The sequence below is a fragment of the Tupaia chinensis genome, unplaced genomic scaffold, assembly GCF_000334495.1.
Source record: "Tupaia chinensis unplaced genomic scaffold, TupChi_1.0 Scaffold000407_4, whole genome shotgun sequence".
Classification (NCBI taxonomy): Eukaryota; Metazoa; Chordata; class Mammalia; order Scandentia; family Tupaiidae; genus Tupaia; species Tupaia belangeri.
Window position 1 is genome coordinate 3714920 of NW_006159912.1, and position 20112 is coordinate 3735031.

Consider the following 20112-nt stretch of genomic DNA (forward strand, 5'->3'; position numbering starts at 1 on the left):
AGGTGTGGGATAGATGGCTAGGTGGCAGAGCATCCCTAGGGGTAGCCTGGTGCTGGATGCCCACTCCCTGTTTTAAATGAGAGGCAAAGATGGCTGTGGGCAGTGTATTTCAACAGTAAGCAGTTCTTGGTCTGCTCCAGTCCCTTCTTCCAAGCTTGGTCCTCAATTGGTCCCTTACTAATTTTGGGGATAGGTGGGATTCCAAGTGGTTAGACATTATCACACACAAGAGATAGGAAAGGAAACAGTGATTCTGGGTAGAAAATGGCCCCAGCTCTGTTTTTCAGGCAACAAGGAGTACTTGGCTCCAGACATAGATCATGAGTATCAGATATATTCAGGGTCAGCACAGTGTCTCCTTTTTATTTCTTTTCCCCCTTTCCAATTTTATTTTAATAATTAAAAATACTGCTGATCACACTGAATGACTTCCAGCAGAGAGGCAGTCTGTCCCAGAAGGACCAGTTGTGGGCCATCGGGTTTATGACAACCATAAAACCAGAGCCAGATCAGAGCATGGCCTCCCTGAGTGACAGGGTTTCTGCCTCCATCAGGGTTCCCCGATCCACGGACCGCTTTGGGTATTTGTTTGGGTTTGGTTTCTGTTCTGTTTTGTTTCCTGATGTATGTGTGAGTGTGCATGTGTGCACACATTTAAAGATATAAATGAAACAGGTATGTAATGCCCTCTGCCTGTTAGAAAGACTAAAGCCATAAAAATAACAAACGGCGTGTATTTGCTAGAATGTCAAAGTTATGAGTTTATTTTGTAATGATGTGCTCCTGCCTTCATGAGGTAAACTGGCCGTGGCGGAGGTGTTATTAGTAATATGGACTCAGTGGAGCAGAAAGCCGAGTGACCGAGAGATCAGTGTATCAGTCAGGGAGAGGGCAAATGGAAAGAGACAGCAGGAGAATGAGCAAAGAGCCGCAGCGCCTGGGCCGAGATTAAAGACGGACTGAGAGGAGGACGGGAGCCCAGTGGTCAGGTGCGGGCCCCCTCGTTCCTGGGGCTCCTTCAAAGGCGCTGCCAGCATGTTTCCCAGCTTGGGGCTGGCTGCCAAGGCTTGTTCTCTGTGCTTCCTTATCAAGGAAAACAGTAATCTGAGAGCAATTTTGCTTTCCATATTCCTTTCAGAAAAGTCTCTTACGTCTTTCCCCGCTGAAGGTAAATAGAAGCTGAAGGCCAGCTGGGTGACACCAAGGTCATTACTTTTGTCACCAACTTCCTCTGCCTTTGGAGGGTCTCAATGTAGGGGCCAACCCAGCATGCAGGGAAACCTCTCAAAGCTTTGAACAACCAGGGGCAAAATGGGGAAATACAGGGAGAATTCACTGACTTTTAATCTAATAGGTCCAACCCAAAGACCGAAAATGAATAAAACTTAATAAGGAAGGAATTTCGTGTTGTTGTTTTTTTAAAGAGGAGGGGAAAGAGAAGGAGAAGGTAAAATACAGTAAGCGCTCTACAGCTGTTTAGAGCTCTCCAGGGCTCCCCGAGATGACTGGCAATTACTACACACTCAGCAGTTTGCAGTAGTCAGTGATCGGGCTGCCCGGCTTCCATCTGCTGGGTCAGAACACCTCCCTCCCTGAAAGAAATTATTAGCCAATCTTCAAGGGAAAAAGAAACCCTACTATTTCCAAGTCCGAGAATATTTTTCCTTCCTTTTTTTTTTTCTTTATGGGAAACTTTGTGGTTTCCCCTCATAGATGTCCTTTGGCCTTACAGGGGACACATTAGGCACCGAAAGCGTGAATTCCCGGACACCTTAGAAAAGGCAGAAGGAGGGATGGAGGAGAGAGTGCTTGGGCATAAATCACAGCCCTGCACCCAGCACACAGAGAAGACCTGAGACTCAGGGGTTAATAGATATATTGGGACCTGCTTTAGGGTGCGTCAGCCTTAATGCTTATGTGGGAACCAGCTTTAAAATCTTAATATAACAAGAAAAGACAAACCTCTGAAAAAAATGAGGAACCCAAGCCCCCAAAGAATTTGTTTAACTGAGACTTGTCACTAAAGCTTGTCAAAAGATGGGCACATTACCTCTTCTTATGTTTATGTATAACCACTCTGCCCAACCTGCACATGGGCGGCAGCCTCTGTCTCAGGGTCCCTGACTCAACCCCCGCAGTCTCAGCTCGAAGTCAAGCATGCTACGCCTTTCCGTGGCCGCTGGTGGAGACTCTCTGGTTTTATGCTGCAAAGGTATATGTGATTGTTCAAAGCATTTTTTTGTTTTCTAACTTTTCTTTTTAGGAAAAAGGTCCAGATAGTCCCTCAGAACAACCCACCAAGACTGAAATCTCTTGCCTTGTGAAGAAAGGAGCCCACTTTAGTGAGCATTATGAAATAGACTATACCTTTCTGTAGAGACAAATATCTTTTCTCTTGTTTGTTTCTTCAGGTCCTTGGGCGAGAAGTGTACACCTCCAATAACCAGCTGGGGGGCATCCAGATCATGCACAACAACGGGGTGACCCACTGCACTGTTTGTGATGACTTTGAGGGCGTTTTCACTATCCTGCTCTGGCTGTCTTACATGCCTAAGGTGAGCCCTTCCCAGCCAGCACTGTCTTAGCTCGTAGAACCATCACTGCTACCCGGTCACTGCCTTGGTACTGGAGTCTTGTCTTTATTCTGAAGACATTTCTAGTGAAATATTTCTTCAAAAACTGTTGATTTCTCTCTTTCTTAAAGCCGTCTCTTGCCTTCTACCTTCAAATGGCCTTTGGATTGCATTAGTTAGGCTCCTTTCTATTTTTCCAGTCACAGAAGCCTTCCGGCCTATCTACACTCAGACCCCAGCATATCAAGGGTTATTTCTCACTGTGTGTTTCCTCCTTCATGATAGCCATCCATCCCTCTGGGGAGCTTCCCAGAAAACACGGGCACACTGAAATCAAAGTGTCAAATGCTCCACTTAATGCCAGGCTCCTAAATGAGACTTTCTTGGGACTTGGCACATAATTGGGATGCTTCTAGCTGATGACGGGGCAAAGGGGTAATACTGTGGGGGAGGGGGGGCTGTCTTTGTAGCTTTTGTTGCTGAGTTGGATTGTTGGGGCTGTTGATCACTGACTGCTGTGTTCTTTCTCCCCCAATCTCCTTTTAGAGTGTGCACAGCTCAGTTCCTCTCCTGAGTTCCAAGGACCCTATAGATAGAATCATCGAGTTTGTTCCCACAAAGGCCCCGTATGATCCTCGATGGATGCTAGCAGGCCGGCCTCACCCAAGTATGTATATATTTGAGGACTCTGGTAGCTAGGCCCTCAAACTTTTAGTCTTCCTTTCAGTCCTTATCTAATTCCTGCATGATAGCATATCAGCTAAGGATCTAGAAATGAGAAAGACCTGAAAAACAGCTCTCTGAAGAAAAATGTAGGAAATCTTTTATGAACAAGTGAAAAATAAATGGAGATGTTCAAATCACCCATTGGGTCTTAAGCAGTACAATTACAAATCAATTTCTTCTGTTTATTCCGTGATCAACACACATTACTTAATGGGCACAAAGACTTTAAAATTGTTCTGTGTAAGCCATAAAGTCATAGTATTTATAGAACTAGGATCTTCAACCCTCTAGTCTCTATGAACAAACAGACATTAGAAAGGTCAGTGTTGGAAACTGTCTCTGAGATCCTTACATGTAGAGTGTAACTAACATTCTTCTCAGTGTGCTATTTGCTGAGCACCACCTTGCACACACCTTCATTTCTTTTTTTATTTAAGAATTATTTAATTTTATTTATTATCATTATTATCATTTTTAATTCACCAGAGAGAGAAAGTGAGAAAGCAAGACTCCAGGTCCAGGACTCAAACCGTGGGTGGCCATGTGCCTTCATTTCTTGTGGTACTTATCAATAATATTGGAGTTTGCTTCAGTTACCAATGTAAAGTTACTCTGTAAGATCATTTATTCATGTAGAGTTGTCCGGAACTTTCAATTCTATAAGCAGAATTCTATAAATAGAGTGAGAACAAAGTTCGCCAGGCGTAGTCCTCTGTCTTTGGGCTGATTTTACCTATCGTAAAAATTGCATAAAAAAGAGGTAACTGTGTAAGGCAAATGTGCATTCTTAGTTGGAAGTCCATATGGCTGTTTAGGAAACCTTTGAGTTGGATTGTTGGGGCTGTTGATCACTGACTGCTGTGTTCTTTCTCCCCCAATCTCCTTTTAGAGTGTGCACAGCTCAGTTCCTCTCCTGAGTTCCAAGGACCCTATAGATAGAATCATCGAGTTTGTTCCCACAAAGGCCCCGTATGATCCTCGATGGATGCTAGCAGGCCGGCCTCACCCAAGTATGTATATATTTGAGGACTCTGGTAGCTAGGCCCTCAAACTTTTAGTCTTCCTTTCAGTCCTTATCTAATTCCTGCATGATAGCATATCAGCTAAGGATCTAGAAATGAGAAAGACCTGAAAAACAGCTCTCTGAAGAAAAATGTAGGAAATCTTTTATGAACAAGTGAAAAATAAATGGAGATGTTCAAATCACCCATTGGGTCTTAAGCAGTACAATTACAAATCAATTTCTTCTGTTTATTCCGTGATCAACACACATTACTTAATGGGCACAAAGACTTTAAAATTGTTCTGTGTAAGCCATAAAGTCATAGTATTTATAGAACTAGGATCTTCAACCCTCTAGTCTCTATGAACAAACAGACATTAGAAAGGTCAGTGTTGGAAACTGTCTCTGAGATCCTTACATGTAGAGTGTAACTAACATTCTTCTCAGTGTGCTATTTGCTGAGCACCACCTTGCACACACCTTCATTTCTTTTTTTATTTAAGAATTATTTAATTTTATTTATTATCATTATTATCATTTTTAATTCACCAGAGAGAGAAAGTGAGAAAGCAAGACTCCAGGTCCAGGACTCAAACCGTGGGTGGCCATGTGCCTTCATTTCTTGTGGTACTTATCAATAATATTGGAGTTTGCTTCAGTTACCAATGTAAAGTTACTCTGTAAGATCATTTATTCATGTAGAGTTGTCCGGAACTTTCAATTCTATAAGCAGAATTCTATAAATAGAGTGAGAACAAAGTTCGCCAGGCGTAGTCCTCTGTCTTTGGGCTGATTTTACCTATCGTAAAAATTGCATAAAAAAGAGGTAACTGTGTAAGGCAAATGTGCATTCTTAGTTGGAAGTCCATATGGCTGTTTAGGAAACCTTACTTATGAGAAGATTCTTATGCTTCTGCTTTTTTTTTTTTTTTTTTTTTTGGCAAGATGGCCTTATGCCCTCATGAGGGGATGGAGTTGGGGGCAAAAACAAAAACAAACACACACACATACACACACACACACACACACACACACACACACACACACCATGGGGAATGGTCACACCACAATCCCTTCTCTTCCATTTCTTCCTTCTTTTGGGATTTTGGGCACACACGGATGTACACATGCACAAGCACCCAGTGTGTTTCTCAAGCCACTGCGTAAGGAACTTAGACCTCACATTTGGCCATGTGAGGTCCAGCCACCTTAATTACCATACTGTAGGCTGCTCCCCACCCTCCCTGCTACATTCTGAATCTACTTGTTTTATTACTTTCTTTTTTGGAATTTTTTATTTTATTTTATTTATCATCATCAGCATCATCATCATCATCATTTTTATTAATTTGACCAGAGAGAGAGAGAAAGGGAAAAGTGAGAAAGTAAGCTGCCACGTCCAGGACTCGAACCATGGTCAGCCATGTGAGAGTCCAGCACCTAAAACACTGCACCACCTGCCAGCCCCTGAATCTACTTTTTAGGCTTTGTGACAGGACATTCTTGTTCTTTTTTACATGTTTATTGCAACTATTTCTTTTTTTTTAATTATTTTTAATTTTATCTATTTACTTATTTTATTTTTACCAGAGAGACAGAGAGAGAGAGAGAAAGTGAGAAAGCAAGCCACCAGGTCAGGCCTCGAACCACGGTTGGCCATGTGGGAATGTCCAGCACCTTAACCACCATGCCACCTGCTGATCCCTATTGCAACTATTTCAAAGAAAAGCTAGCTATAAAAGACTAATGGATTGCAGAAGAGACTCCATTAAATATAAGAGTTCTGATTTTGCTGACAAAGAAGTCTTTATAAGGAAGACTTAGGCCAGCCTGTGTTGTGGTAGCTAAGGTAGCTGGATCCCATGTGGCTGACTGTGGTTTGAGTCCCAGTCCCACTGCTTGAAAAAACACAGTGGGCATATGTGCATGCATGGCCAAAATCCTGAGAGGAGAGTGGAGCAGAAGAGATTGTGACCATCCCCGCTCAGGATGCTATCCCTCTCTCACTGGTGAGTTCATGCACCCTACAGCAAAATTAAAAAAAAAAAAAAAAAAAAAGGAAGACTTAATAAGCTTTTGTAGGTACTCACTCTAAGTCAAGTGGAACTGTAGAGTATTTCCATATATATTATCTTATTTGAGTTTATTATCTCTCAGAGATAAAATGAGATAACTATTTTACAAGCTCAGAGAAGCTAAATGATTTTTGCACAGTCACACAGCCATTACTTAGGAGCTGGGGCTTCATTTGAAGTCTAACTTTAGACACTGCAGTAAAATCACCAGAGAAATGTTGATTTCTCACCCTAGGTTTGTGTTTGTATTTGTTTATGTGTGAGAGAGAGAGAGAGTATTTTATGTGTGTGAGAGAGAGAGAGAGAGAAGTATCATCAACAAGGTCTCAGGCCTCACCCCATCCTTGCCATACCCCCGCCTTCAGCCAGCCAGGATGACGAGCACACGTGTGCACACTGGGCACATACTGGTCAGCCCGATCTCCCACGTGGCCTCCAGCATTACAGAGCATTTTACCACTTTCTCCCTGTGACTGAGCTGAGAGTAGTTTATTTTAATTTATAATTTTACCCATCGTCTTCACTGACTTTTCTTGTTATTTTCATAAAACTAAATAGTTTTTCTTACATAGGCAGAAAAATCATCATATTAATCTCCTTATCTCTTTTTATTTTATATCATGATTATGATAAAGACTATGAGCCTCAGATACCACACAGTCTAATATCCAGGACTTTCCTAGGAATGAAATTGACCTCTTCTAGAATTCAGAACGAGACTCAGTGAGTTTTCTCCTGGGAAATACTGGGAGCTATCCTAGCAGTGACTTCGAAGTGCTACATCTGAACTGAATATGATCTGCTTTTTGGGGATTGAAGCTCAGCTACAATAGCCAGTAACTCCCCTTCCCCGTACTCAACATAGAAGGCAGGAGGACTTTTTAAAAGGAAAATAATATTCTCATTTTGAAATTAATTCCATAGTTTCAAATTATTGTTATTAAAGTAGGAATCATAAAAGAGCCAAGCATATAAAGTTAAAATTCCAATATTCTGATGGACCTAGAAATTTGGTTTAAAAGCTTCATCAAAATTTGAGCCCTCTTTCAGGAGTGAACAGAAGCTTGTGTGGAGGTGGGCATTATCCTGGCCATTATTAATGAGATCCACAGAATAAAATGAAATTTGTGATAAACTAAGTTTTCTGTTTTTTGGATAATATTTTTTCATCAGCTCCCTAGTAATTCATCCTGCTGTCTATGTGCAGCTAACACTCGCTCCCAAATCGAGTGACTTCAGATTTTAATTTAGTGGAAGCGTTAAAGAAAGCAGATGATTCCCTGTGATAAGTTAAAGCAGATATCTTCTAGGTGAAAAGTTAAAGTCATTTATTAGAGGAGATAGTGCCGTGATATTCTTCAAACTGACGCCCAACACGAGACTAGAATCTAAACGATCGGCTTTAGGCTCACGATGGAGAGATAATTTTGAAATGGATGATCACATTTTACACTGGGGCCATAGAGGCAAGGAATGTAGAACACAGTAATTACAAGTTTAGTCTTGATAAAACACTCTCCATCCTGTTTAAGTCAGCAGAGGTTAGCTTGCTCGGATCTCCACTTTTAATTGGTTTTGGACTTGGGTTTTTAGGGGGTAGAGGGCCATGTTCAAATTAGAAGAATCACCGAGACACCGTGTGCCGAGAGGGCAAACTAGGAAACAGTTATTTGCAGAAGCTTTTGTGGGGCTTTGGTTAAACATTTATACCTGTGGAACAAAAGTTTTTTTGCTTAAACTAAGATGTTGAAAGTTATATGTCTTGTCAGTGAAGGAAATTTTATGTGCAAGGAAGGTTAATGGCATTAAGCATGTGTATCTTCACCATTATATTTTTGCTCTCTGTCAAGAGTATGTGGTCATGGCCCTTTCTTGTAGAAAGATTATACTTTGTCAGCTGTAAATAAACTAGACGTATCTTGTTGACTTTCTAGCAGAGAAACTGAGTCCTTTTTCTTTTCTCCAAATTTGGATCTTCATCTGATCATTAATATTTATCATTTAGCTGTCTTCAGCTATCCATTAAAAGAGAATCAGTGGAATAAAAAAATTGTAAACAAGTTTTAAAATAGAAATAGGCATTTGAAAACATCTTTAATGACTTGGCTGCCTTTTGACAAATGTTTGTGGTATCTTGAAAAAAGCTCAGTTATTTATTTAAAAGCATGCAAACTCTCTGCTAGCTGAACCCCATCGTTTAACAATAAATGATGCTTTTGCTGATAAATGATTTCTTTTATGCAGACTTGCAAATGAAATAGATGATGTCTGAAGGCAGATGAACATTCAACTGCCTAACGCTTCCATCTATAATAGGGTTAGAAACAACGAACTTCCCAAAATAATCCCCCAAATCCCACTCTAAATTTGTCAGTTTCAGTGCATTGTCAGTGGATTATTATCTGTTTTCATTTTTTTATTTGTTTTTCCTCCTGTAGCCCAAAAAGGCCAGTGGTTGAGTGGATTTTTTGACTATGGATCTTTCTCAGAGATTATGCAGCCCTGGGCCCAGACCGTGGTGGTTGGTAGAGCCAGGTAAGTGCTCTTTTTTTGGAAATTCTTTATTCTCCGGATTAAAAATAAGAAAGCAAAGGACCGTGGCTATATAGATTTTTTTACCCATAATGTGCTCTTTGTCCAAACTTGCTAAAGAATATTGAATTCATAATCGCATAACTGGTTCCCAGAAGTCATTTAGTGATTGACTCCAATGACATATTTAACCTGAAGGCTGATTTTGTCCACATTTCTTTTTTTTATAATGCAGCAAGAAAAGCTCTTTAGGGGCTGTAAATCCCAACTACAATAGCCAAAGCCCACCAATGACTTCCCCTCTTGCGAAAGCCATTTTCTTTCAGGAATGGGTCACAAGTCGATAAGAATCTTCTGCTTCTCTATATAGCCTGAGATGTTCCTTCATAGTATCAAGATTATATGAGTAATAAATGTGTACTGTATTGGATTAGTATAGATTGAACACATGAAATATAAAATGCTCCAAAATCCAAAACTCTGTGTGCCAGAGTGATGTCAAAAGTGGAAAATTCCACATTTGACCTCATTCAATGGGTTGTGGTCAAAATGCTGCAATACCCAAATAGTATATAAAATTACCTTTAGGCTATGCCTATAAGGTATATATGAAATACAAATAAATTTCATGTTTAGATTTGGGTTCCATCTCTAAGATCTCATTATGTGTATGCAAATATTCAAAAAAATAAAAAAAAATATAGAAAAGTCCAAAACATCTTGGTCCCAGGCATTTTAGATAAGGGATACTCAACCCATAATCAGATTTGAATTGCTAGGGGGAAAAAAAAGGTTACCCAAAATAAGAGTGAGTAAAATAAGCTGGAATAGGTTGCTGGGATACCCATATTTTTCAAGTGGGAAATTGAAGTTTCTATTAAATTTTAATACCCACTCTAAGAAGTGCTTCACTCAACAGCCAGCTCTGTGCGAAATAATCTGTAGCGCTCGCTATAACGAGCACCTGCCAAGGCTGATCTTAATCTAGTTCTGACTACAGAGACGTGCTGCCTGAGGGACCCGCATCTGGAGCTCACCTTCCTCTCAGGGGCAATCAGTTTTCCTTATCTGGTAAAAAGTGGCACCTGCTCAAGATTCTCAAACATGCCACATTGGGTTGAAATTTAGATTCTAGCCTTGAGAATAATTCTAGGCTTTGTGGTTCCCTCAGTACAGCAGGTCAGCATGCCTCACACTGCCAGTGACAAGGAGCCATCAGATGGCAAATCCCACAGACAAGGTCTTCCACTGTGACTCTCAATAAGAGTCAGACCTGGAGTCAGCTCAGACAGAAACTCAAAAAGGCTAGCTGCTCGTTTTCTTTCAAGTCTCAGGTCTTTTACCTCACCCCGGGCTTCTAGGTCCCAATGAGAATTATCCTTTGTGCTTGGTAAAATTCCCACTGGGGAGGTGGAGGTGGAAGATGCACTAGCACAAGCACAAGCGCCCCCTACCTGGGATCTATTGGCATGTTACAGAGCATCCTCACATCATACTAGGACCAACTTTTTTCGAGAATTTTTCTCTCACCTATTTTTCAGTTTTCCTGTCTGTGAAAAAGCATGACAGATTTTAAGCCTCAAAAAGCCCAACCTTTGTTAAGGTCTTTACGGTCCTCCCTTGGGAAATAAGAGAATAATGCTTTACACTTATGATTGAAAGAAGAATAGGGACTGTTCTGTGACCAAGATCAGTCAAGCTTGGCTTTGCTTAGCTCTGCCATTGTTTATTGCAACACTCACTCTGACTTCTTCCTTTCTTTCCATCTGATGAGTTCTGGGCTTCTTACTCCAAACACATACACATGCTCACGAGTATAAAACACAAATGGAGCTAGCTTCTTTCAAAAGCAATGGCATTTCGAGAAATAAATATAAATGTATTCTTCTGGGATTGTTACTGTAAGTGCTGCCAAAACTCATCTTTGGTATGTATGTTTGGAATATGTGTGCTATTGGCTGTAAATTGTCTTTTATTATTCCATGGCACCTTGTCCAGGGACACACTATAAAACAAGATGTAGCATCTTCATGTGCTAGCCTGATAAAATTTATATGAAGTATAATAGAAAACAGAAGTTGTTCTGAGCTGTTTTCAAGTTCAATAAATAACTGTAATACTCGGATAAAGATGTTCTTTATTAGGTCACATGGGCCCTAATATATAAGTTATAAGTTACCGATTTAGGGTGGCTTTTGCAATTACAAGTTTCCAGTTGGATTGTTAATCATTGTGAACAGAAATATTTCTAAACTCTCCTGTGTACCTCTTGCTCGTTGTCTGGTTGTCTAGAGGGCTTTTGATTCTGATTCAATGCAGACAAGTGACAAGGGGGTGGGTGGTCTCCACTCAGGCCCCTGTCAGACCTCTTGTGATGACAAGAATCCATTTCTGATAGCCAGTGTAACAACCAAAGACCATCTTTCATGGAAAAGTTTGTTGTGGAAATGTTGTGGGGAATGAGAAACTATAACCCTTCCCAGCCCCAACCCCAAGGAATGACTGAGAGAATGGAAACTGAATCATATTTTCCAGAGTAAGGACTCATCCTATACTTTGCATCTTTCTCTCTCTCCCTGACCCCCCTCTGATTTTTCCAAGGAAATCTTTATGACAACCAAGTTGGGAGGAGTGTGTCATGGAAAATAGATGCAGAGAGAGGCTTTGAGCTTCTGAACATTTTAAATTAACACAACTTTGGGATTAAATGTATGCTTCTGATATAGAATTCACCAAGATTAAGTTGAAAATTATCTCTGTCCCAATTGCTCTTTTTCAGTAAAAAAGAAAGTTAAGAATTTGTTTAACCACTTCCTCCCTCTTGTCAAATATATATATATATTTTTTACCATCCTTATAGCACACCTACATGTTCCTCATCTATATCTCAGCAAGACCTACTCATACCCTCAAATTCTATCTGGAAACACATTATTAATATTTTATTGAAAATCACACCTTGAGGCTGGCAGGTAACGTGGTGGTTAAGGCTTTGGACTCCCACATGGCTGACCACAGTTCGAGTCTCAGACCTGGTGGCTTGCTTTCTCACTTTCCCTCTCTGGTGAAACTAATAATAATAATAAATGTAAATAATTCTTAAAGAGAAAGAAAGAAGAAAAAACTAAAGAAGGGAGGAAGGAAAAAAATTACAGCTCTACTCCAGCAGGGCCAGAACTCATTAAAAGTAAGTTACCTTTTAGACCATTTCCCACCATCCTCACCAAAGACATAGTGTAGAGTGAACCAAGAAATTCCGTTTGGCATCCACAGAGGTAGGTGTATGTGCATGCCAGGCTACTGAGTCTAAATATAGAGGCTTCTTGGGTACAACCCTTGGTTTGAAAGAGTACCCCAGGGTGGTTTCCCACCATATTTACAGGATAAGTACCAAATCCTTAGGATCTTACATTTAACCCCTAGAGGAGTCAGATTACTCCTTGCTCTGTGTTTCCCCCAATGTTTTGATGTGGGATTTGAAAATAAATGACTATAATGTTGACATACATTGTGCTCTTATGTGGCTCACTTTTTATCAGGCTAGGAGGAATACCTGTGGGAGTAGTTGCTGTAGAAACCCGAACAGTAGAACTAAGTATCCCAGCTGATCCTGCAAACCTGGATTCTGAAGCCAAGGTAGGTCACCCCGAGTACATTGTGCTTGGAGCTTCTTTGTGCCTGGAGCTTGTTTTCCTTCTGAAGTGCCTGTGGATATAGCGGGAGTATATAGCAAACCTCCTTTTAGAAGGAGGGGCATCAGCAGCCTTCAATGATTTCAGACCATCATGTGTTGATTTTTCAGAAGACTCTAGCTGGACCATCAGCAAAATTATGCCTGAAAAATTAAATAGGCCTTTATAGTGATCTCATCAATGCTAGGAAACAATCTAAGTTGATTGGAAAGATGGTCTTACAGAAAGGCAGATGAGACAGTGCTGAGGACCTTCTGGTCCTGGATCCTCTGAGCATGCATGTGATAGAACTGGAGCTAGGATTAAGGAAGTCTGCCTTAACACAAGGGGTAAACACCACAGCCCATCATTTTTGAAAGAGTGGATTACATTTTTACATCCTGGCACCATCCCGAAAGTGAGGGATGAAGGAGACCTAGTTTCTGTTGATTAACCGCAATATGGAACAAGCTACACTAAAAACAGACGTGACAGGACTTGGAGACTGTACAATTGGCTTGCTTTGAGGAATAGTGTAATTGCATGTAAATGACTCAAATGAGTCATTTAAGTTGTCTTTTTGTTGTTGTTGTTGAAAGGCACATTGCAAAAGAGAGAGAAAGAAAGCCCCTCCTGGTGGGTGTGATCATGCCACAGTCCTTTTTCCTCCATTTCTCCATCTGTCAGGATTTGGGGCATGTACGCACACAAACCCAGAGTGTTTCAAGCTGCTGAGGCCAGGATTTAAAATGCTTTTGGCCATGTGGGATCCTGCTACCTTAACAAGTACTCTGTGGGGCCAGCCCTAAATTTGCCTTTGAGAAGTCTAGAACAAGGATTCCTAAGACATTTTTAGTAGCATTTAGGATTCCTCATTTTGACTAAAGAGTAGTGACATAATCAGGACTTTAAAAAGAAGAATATCTAACAATGTGGAAAGGTCCAGGATCCTTTTTTCTTTTTTACTTTAAGAGTGATCTTTCTTTATTTATTTTTTATTCATGTTAGCATATTCATGTGCACTAAAGAGAAAGAGAGAGGGAAAGAAGCAACCACAGTAGGACCTCATTATTCCCAAATCCTCTTTCTCCAGACCTTCAGCTCTTCAGGGTCTTGGGCATGTGTGTGTACACATATCTAGCACGTTTTCAGGCCGACCTTTTATCTAAACCCTCAGTCAGCCATGTGGCTTCCAGGATTGTAGTTCAGTTTGCTGCCAGTTGCACCAGTAATCAGTGCTCAGAGATGATCCTCTTGACGAGCAATGACTTATTTGTTTGGTTTGACTTTGAGATCAGTAAAATCTTGTCCACCATGGAGATTCTCCCTCTAACTGCGTTAATTCTGTTTTCTTCTTTGGCTTTCTCCCAATAGATAATCCAGCAGGCTGGCCAGGTTTGGTTCCCAGATTCTGCATTTAAGACCTACCAGGCCATCAAGGACTTCAACCGTGAAGGGCTGCCTCTGATGGTCTTTGCCAACTGGAGAGGCTTCTCTGGTGGAATGAAAGGTGATTGGCCTAGCTTTGGTTTGAAGGGTACCACTGATTACTGAGCAACTATAGAGAAGGGAGGGCTTAGATTTGGAAAAGCCTATGGCAGAGCCCATCATCCTAGGCTTTTGGGGAATTATGCTCCCTCTGAGATATCTTCTGAGTTGCAGCTTGAATAGAAAAGTATAGTATGTTTCATAATTTCAAACACAATTTCAGAATAATCTACTAGTGTTATCCAAGTGAGCAACCGTTATTAATTTAAGTTTCATAGGTAGATATTGGATCATTCTGATGGTCCAAGGAAATATGAGATAATGACTACACTTGTCTCTGTCCTTCTTTTCTGGGTATATTTCTTGTTAATGTTAGTCTAAAGTTTTACAGTAACCAAGATAGCAACTGAAATTAACATTTACTGGGAGAAAATGAACAAATTCTATATCAGAGGCTATTCTTTGTGACAGTTTGTGGTATGTTTTATTTTTTATTATCCAACAACAGCTCTGTGCCTGTGGCTTCAGCATATTAGACCATTATTATAAAGCCTCTACTCTGCTATGGGCATTGCTTGGTGGTTAGGCAGCCAATATCACCATTTACTGAGACTCCTCCATGTGCGGAGCCACTGTGGACAGTACAGAGAGCCAAAGGAAACATGCTCTGCCTCTTACATAGTAAAACTCTCCAATGGCCAGAGGATCACGGCCATGCTAAAGACAAAGACTCACACCTGGCAGTATCCGCATATGCTGCTAAGTGTGAATGTCATACACTCGGGAAGTGCTCAGGACGCCAAGTAATAAAACAGGGAAATGGAAGGAGGAGGAGCTGATGCGAGGGGGTAAATAGAGTGATCAAAGATGCTAAGGACATAAAACGTGAAGCAGTGAACTCTCAATATGGCACCTAGAAATAGCTTAAGGCAGGAGTACCCATTGCCTCTGAGGTGGAAAAGTTGGGGGAAGTTGCTCTTCTATAGATGATCAGCTATGTGATGAGAGGCGGTCATCATTGTTGCCGGCAGTTTTCTCTTACCTGGCTAGGAAGAGCCCTGTATGGCCAGGCCTCCCTTGCAGAATGTAAACCAGATTGATTTATTTTGCACTTCTCTTGGGGGAGACTTGGACTATATGTGTAAATTAATGTTTGCATATTATTTTAGGCTATCAAGATGAATTATTTTTGACCCAGATAATAAATGAGTGAAAATGCCATGAGAAATTGAGAGTATACATTTAACAAGTCAGCCTTACACTTTGTTTTTTTAAGTTTTTATTTCTTTCATGAATGGAAGTGGAAGAGGAAAGAGAAAGACAGGCACCCTCAATAGGTCTTAGACCACAGTCCCCTTCCCCAAACCCTCACAACCAGCCAGGATCATGGGCACGCACACCTATGGGTACAGGTCTGAACAGGGAACCCAACCCACAATCTTCCACATGGATGCAGCATTGCCAGGACAGCATGTTACCACTACACCAGCCCAATCCTACACATTTTTTTTTTAATTGCCAAAGGACTCATGTGATCACCTGAGAAAGAGAGAAAGCATCCCCAATTGGGCATGGTCATATTAAAATCCTCTTTCCTGGTCAGGATTTTGGACAAACATGCACAGGCACTCAGCATGTTTTTCAAGCCACTGGGGCCAGGATTCAGACTGTGTTCAGCCATGTGAGACCTAGCTCTCTTAAGCACTGTGCTACAGAGCCAGCCCACATTTTCTGGTAAGTTTATTTGTTTCATGAGAGACAGACAGAAAGAGAGAGAGGGAGAGATGGCACTTCCACCAGGATCCAGACACTGCCATACACCCCAAGCTTCAGCCGGCCCTGGATCATGGGCACACCTGTGCCTGGCATACTCAGGAAGGTCTCTGAGCACAAACCTAGAACCTTCCCATGTGGGATTGTACCACAGAGCATAACATTCTATTGCCATACCACTGTCTGACTCCCAGTTGTACACATTTTTACTGAATTGCTTTGTGTAAGAAACTCTGCCAGCCACTTCAGAGAAAACAAAGATAAGTCAAAAACAGACATTGCCTCAAGTAGTCAAGAAAAATGTCTTGGACTGTATTGTAAATCCCTAACGTATAAACAAAATATTGTAGTATTTGAAAGAGGAAGTATATTGAAGTTAGGAGGGTTCTGAAACTCCTTTTATTCACATATATGAGATTCATCAAGCATCATATTTAACATGATCCCAAGTTCCTTTGCTTGTTTTTGAAAAACAAAAACAAAAACAAAAACCATACTACATTGAAGTTGGGAGGGTGCTGAAACCCCTTTCATTCATATATATCAGGTTCACTTAGCATCAGATTTTACTTGATCCCCAGTTCTTTGGCTGTAAGATTTACTTTAAAACCTGGGAGAGGACTAGCAGATGGCATAATAGTTATGTTGTAGGACTCCCCCATGACCGACCACAGTTCAAGTCCTGGTGGCTTGAAACGTGTCAGGCACGTTTGTGTGTGTGCCGAAAATCCCAAGAGGAGAATGGAGGAGAAGGGGTTGTGGCATGACCATCCCCTAGAGGGTGATTTCTTACTTGCTGTCTGTCTCTGTCTTCTTCATCAAGTGCATGCACCCTATAGCAAAAAATCTCTCTTAAAAAAAAAAAAAAAAAAGACCTCATAGAGAATGCAGTGTTACTTCTTAGCCACCTCCTCTGTAGGGGAGGGGAACAGGCATTGAGAATTATTCTTGGTAATGTTACTGAATGGGAGTCAGCCTGGCCGCTTAATCCTGACAAGATCAGAATGTAAAAGTTTCTGATAGCTACTTCTAGGAAAAGCTTCAGTTCTGGTACATGCTTTGGCTCAGGCCCAGATTGGCTACTAGCCCTGTAACATAAGAACAACAATTAAGATTCATTGAGTTCTTTTCTCTAGAAACTGTACTAACCATTTGGGTATATTATCTTACATAATCATCACAATAAGAACCTCTGAGAGATAGGTTATATTGTTATCTGCATTTTATATAAATTGATGCTTAGGTTAAGTAAATTTCCCAAAATCATTCAACTAAAAAATGATAGAGTTGGGAGAGGAACATAAATGTTTTTGACTCTCTGTAGCATAGTTGGGCTGATTTTAGCACGTAGGACCAGAAGCATTCTGCTGGAATAGCCCTAGAATAGAATATTGAGGTTTCTATGAAAGTTATTTTCCACTTATTTCCCCTCTGCTTTTGGGATGTCCCTGATTAAACAATATTTGTAATTTTAACCATTTGCAAGTCTACAATTCAGTGGCATTAAATATATTCACAATGTTATGTAACTATCACTTCTATCTAAACTACAGACATTTTCATCATCCCCAAAATAAACTCTGTGCCTATTAAACCCTAACTGCCAATTTTCTCTTCTCCCCTGCCCCTGGTCAGAAACTAGTTATTGGCCTGATAGAGACCAGGGCCAGTTTTATCTTCTGAGTTTTGATGCTGATACATTTGTTTACATAGCATATAAGACAGATAAGCTTGGGGGAAGATAGAGATCCATGTGAAAGTAGGAAGGAAAGGGAACCTTGCCTTTCAGATTTACATATAGGTCAAGATGTTTCCTACATATTACCTCATGTAAAGGGACCTAACTGAGAGCCTCTTGTCATTCTCCACATCCCTTGGGGAGATGTTTGCAGTTTTGGTTTCAATACTGGCTAGGGATTATGCAGGGAGGGAAAATAAACAATTATGCCATCCCTCAGTGCACACAAACACACAGCCAGGAGCCGACTGCACTGTGGGTAAAATGACTCCAAAATTGTGTGTAATGAGTAGGAAAAGATTAGAGACAGCTCTTGCTATGCTGAAAATTGACATTTGTTGAGGCAAAAAAAAAAAAAAAAAAAAAACACCAAAAAAAAACCTCTTTACTAGTCGGCCTAGGAGGTCTAATTCGAGCTGTAAAAATATAAATAAATAAATAAATAAATAAATGAAAGCATGTCAAGATGGTATTGGTGCTTTTTTCCCAATGAGCTCTATCTGGCCGGAAGGCTATTCAGCATAATGCAAAATTAAATTATAAAAACTGGCTGAATATTTAGATGGAAGAGCCATTTGGAAGCAGTTTATTTAGACGAACCGGCAATGACCCACAACAGGGAGACATCAAGCGTGAAATTTACTAGAAATTAGCACCAGGGTCCCAGCCTCAGCATGAATAGCTTGATAGGATGCAAATCCCAGTGATATTAAGCTGCCTCACTGCTGGTGCTACAGGGTCACTCTCAGTTGGCTTTTCATGTTATACTTATTATTTTTTCCTGGGACAGGTTATAAATAACAATAAAAAAAAAACATTTATTGAAAACTTTAACTGGAATGAAAGTCTATTTTAAAATCTCTGATTACTTGGATGTTAAAATACAGTGTCAGCCGGCCGTAATGAACTCATGAGAGACATTATGTATATGCAGGTTGTGTATGCCTAGTGTTTACCTTCAGCTTCTAACAGATAATCTCACCCAAGCCAATAAGATCTGTTTTAGCTTGAAAGTGCAGGGCAGTATGGAAACACTCTGCCACCTTGCTCCCTTGTTGGGGACATGGGGCTGCCACTGTTTATCCATGTTGTGTAACAATGGGCAGAGCTGGTGCCTGGGTGCTAAGGACATGCTACAAGGGCTAATGTGGGATCACCATTCATGAGAAGGGGTTTGCTTAGAATGCTAGAAAACTCCAAGCTCCTACTCTCCAGCAAAGAACCTATCAGTATTTTGCATTTCCAGATGCTTTTCTAAGGGCCTGGGAATTGACAGCATATGCATAGCTTTAAAAGTCCCTACACTGATTTCTAGCCTTAAACCCTTGGGAATCCCCTCTCCCCTGCATCTCTTTGCTGTGCTTTTTGCTATCACTTATATGAAGGGATTTCAGACAAAATTGTGTGTCAGATTATCACCAAGTGTTTCAACCTAGCTTTCAAAACATGTGGTTTGGGGCAGCTGAAATTCAGTTTATCCAAAGCTGACTAGAGTTTGTTTGTATTCATGTTTTAATAGCCTGCTTTTGAATGTTTTGATTGTTGGATCATAGGTCTGTTAGTGTCCCACATTAAATAGAAACATTATTCTTGTCTCAAGCATTTCAGCTTTAATGAAGCCTGGGGCCCCTTTTCTCCTTGTAGTCTTGGTGTCTAAAAATATTGTTTGGCTATCAAACCCAAACCCTTCACATAGCTGGCAGTGTTATCAGTACAGTTCTGACATTTCTGAACATGGAGAAAACCCTGGCAACATTTAAAAATATCCAATCATTTATTCAAGTCCCTTTTCTGGATTTTATTCCACTCAGCCATTACATTAAGTGTCAGCAAGCAGATGACCCCAGCCTTATGCTCTCTTCCCTAACAGTAAGAATGAGGTAGACTATGGACTCCAGAGCCAAAAATACTTGGATTTGAGTCTTATCTCTGCTGTTTATTCTTATTTAAGATTCAGTTTACTTATCTATAAGTAGATTATATGAATAAGATGGTGTTTTGATGATTAAATGACTTATGCGTGTATATGTAATCATGTTCCCTGATATACATAAGGTAGCCATGATAATGAAAGAGAGGCACCAAAGTCTACTTCACAAAAATTTTTTAAAATTTAAATTTATTCCAAATTGAGATCTTCTCTTTGATAGGAAAGTTTGAAAACACACTCATCTTTATTCCAAACTATTTTCAGATTCTGTAAAATCAACTTTTTTTTAAATGGAATGAACAAAAGTATATATGTAATTTTTTTGAGAGTTTCTTTCTATAGGAAGCGTGCGCTCACCAGAAAGACAGAGAGAGACAGAGAGACAGAAAGTGGGAAATCCCCGCCCCCCCCAGGGGGGGATGGCCACACCACAATCCCTTCTCCTCCATTCTCCTCTCAGAATCTTGGGCACACACGCACTTGCGCCCAGCGTAAGTCTAAACCACTGGGCCTGGGACTTGAACCACAGTCAACTACATGGTAGTCCAGTGACATAGCCATTACTCCAACTGCTGGTCCCTGAATGAAAGTATATTTTAAATA

At 40.6% G+C, this 20112-nt stretch overlaps 1 protein-coding gene across 1 annotated transcript in view; it reads left to right on the forward strand.

Moving 5' to 3' along the window:
* Positions 1-20112, forward strand: part of ACACA (acetyl-CoA carboxylase alpha) — a 335657-nt gene that overhangs the window by 280824 nt on the left and 34721 nt on the right. Inside the window, exons 46-50 of the mRNA XM_006154441.3 lie at positions 2412-2555; positions 3120-3240; positions 8816-8912; positions 12449-12545; positions 13955-14090. Coding sequence (XP_006154503.1) covers positions 2412-2555; positions 3120-3240; positions 8816-8912; positions 12449-12545; positions 13955-14090 — 595 coding nt within the window. The remainder of the gene's footprint in view (positions 1-2411; positions 2556-3119; positions 3241-8815; positions 8913-12448; positions 12546-13954; positions 14091-20112) is intronic.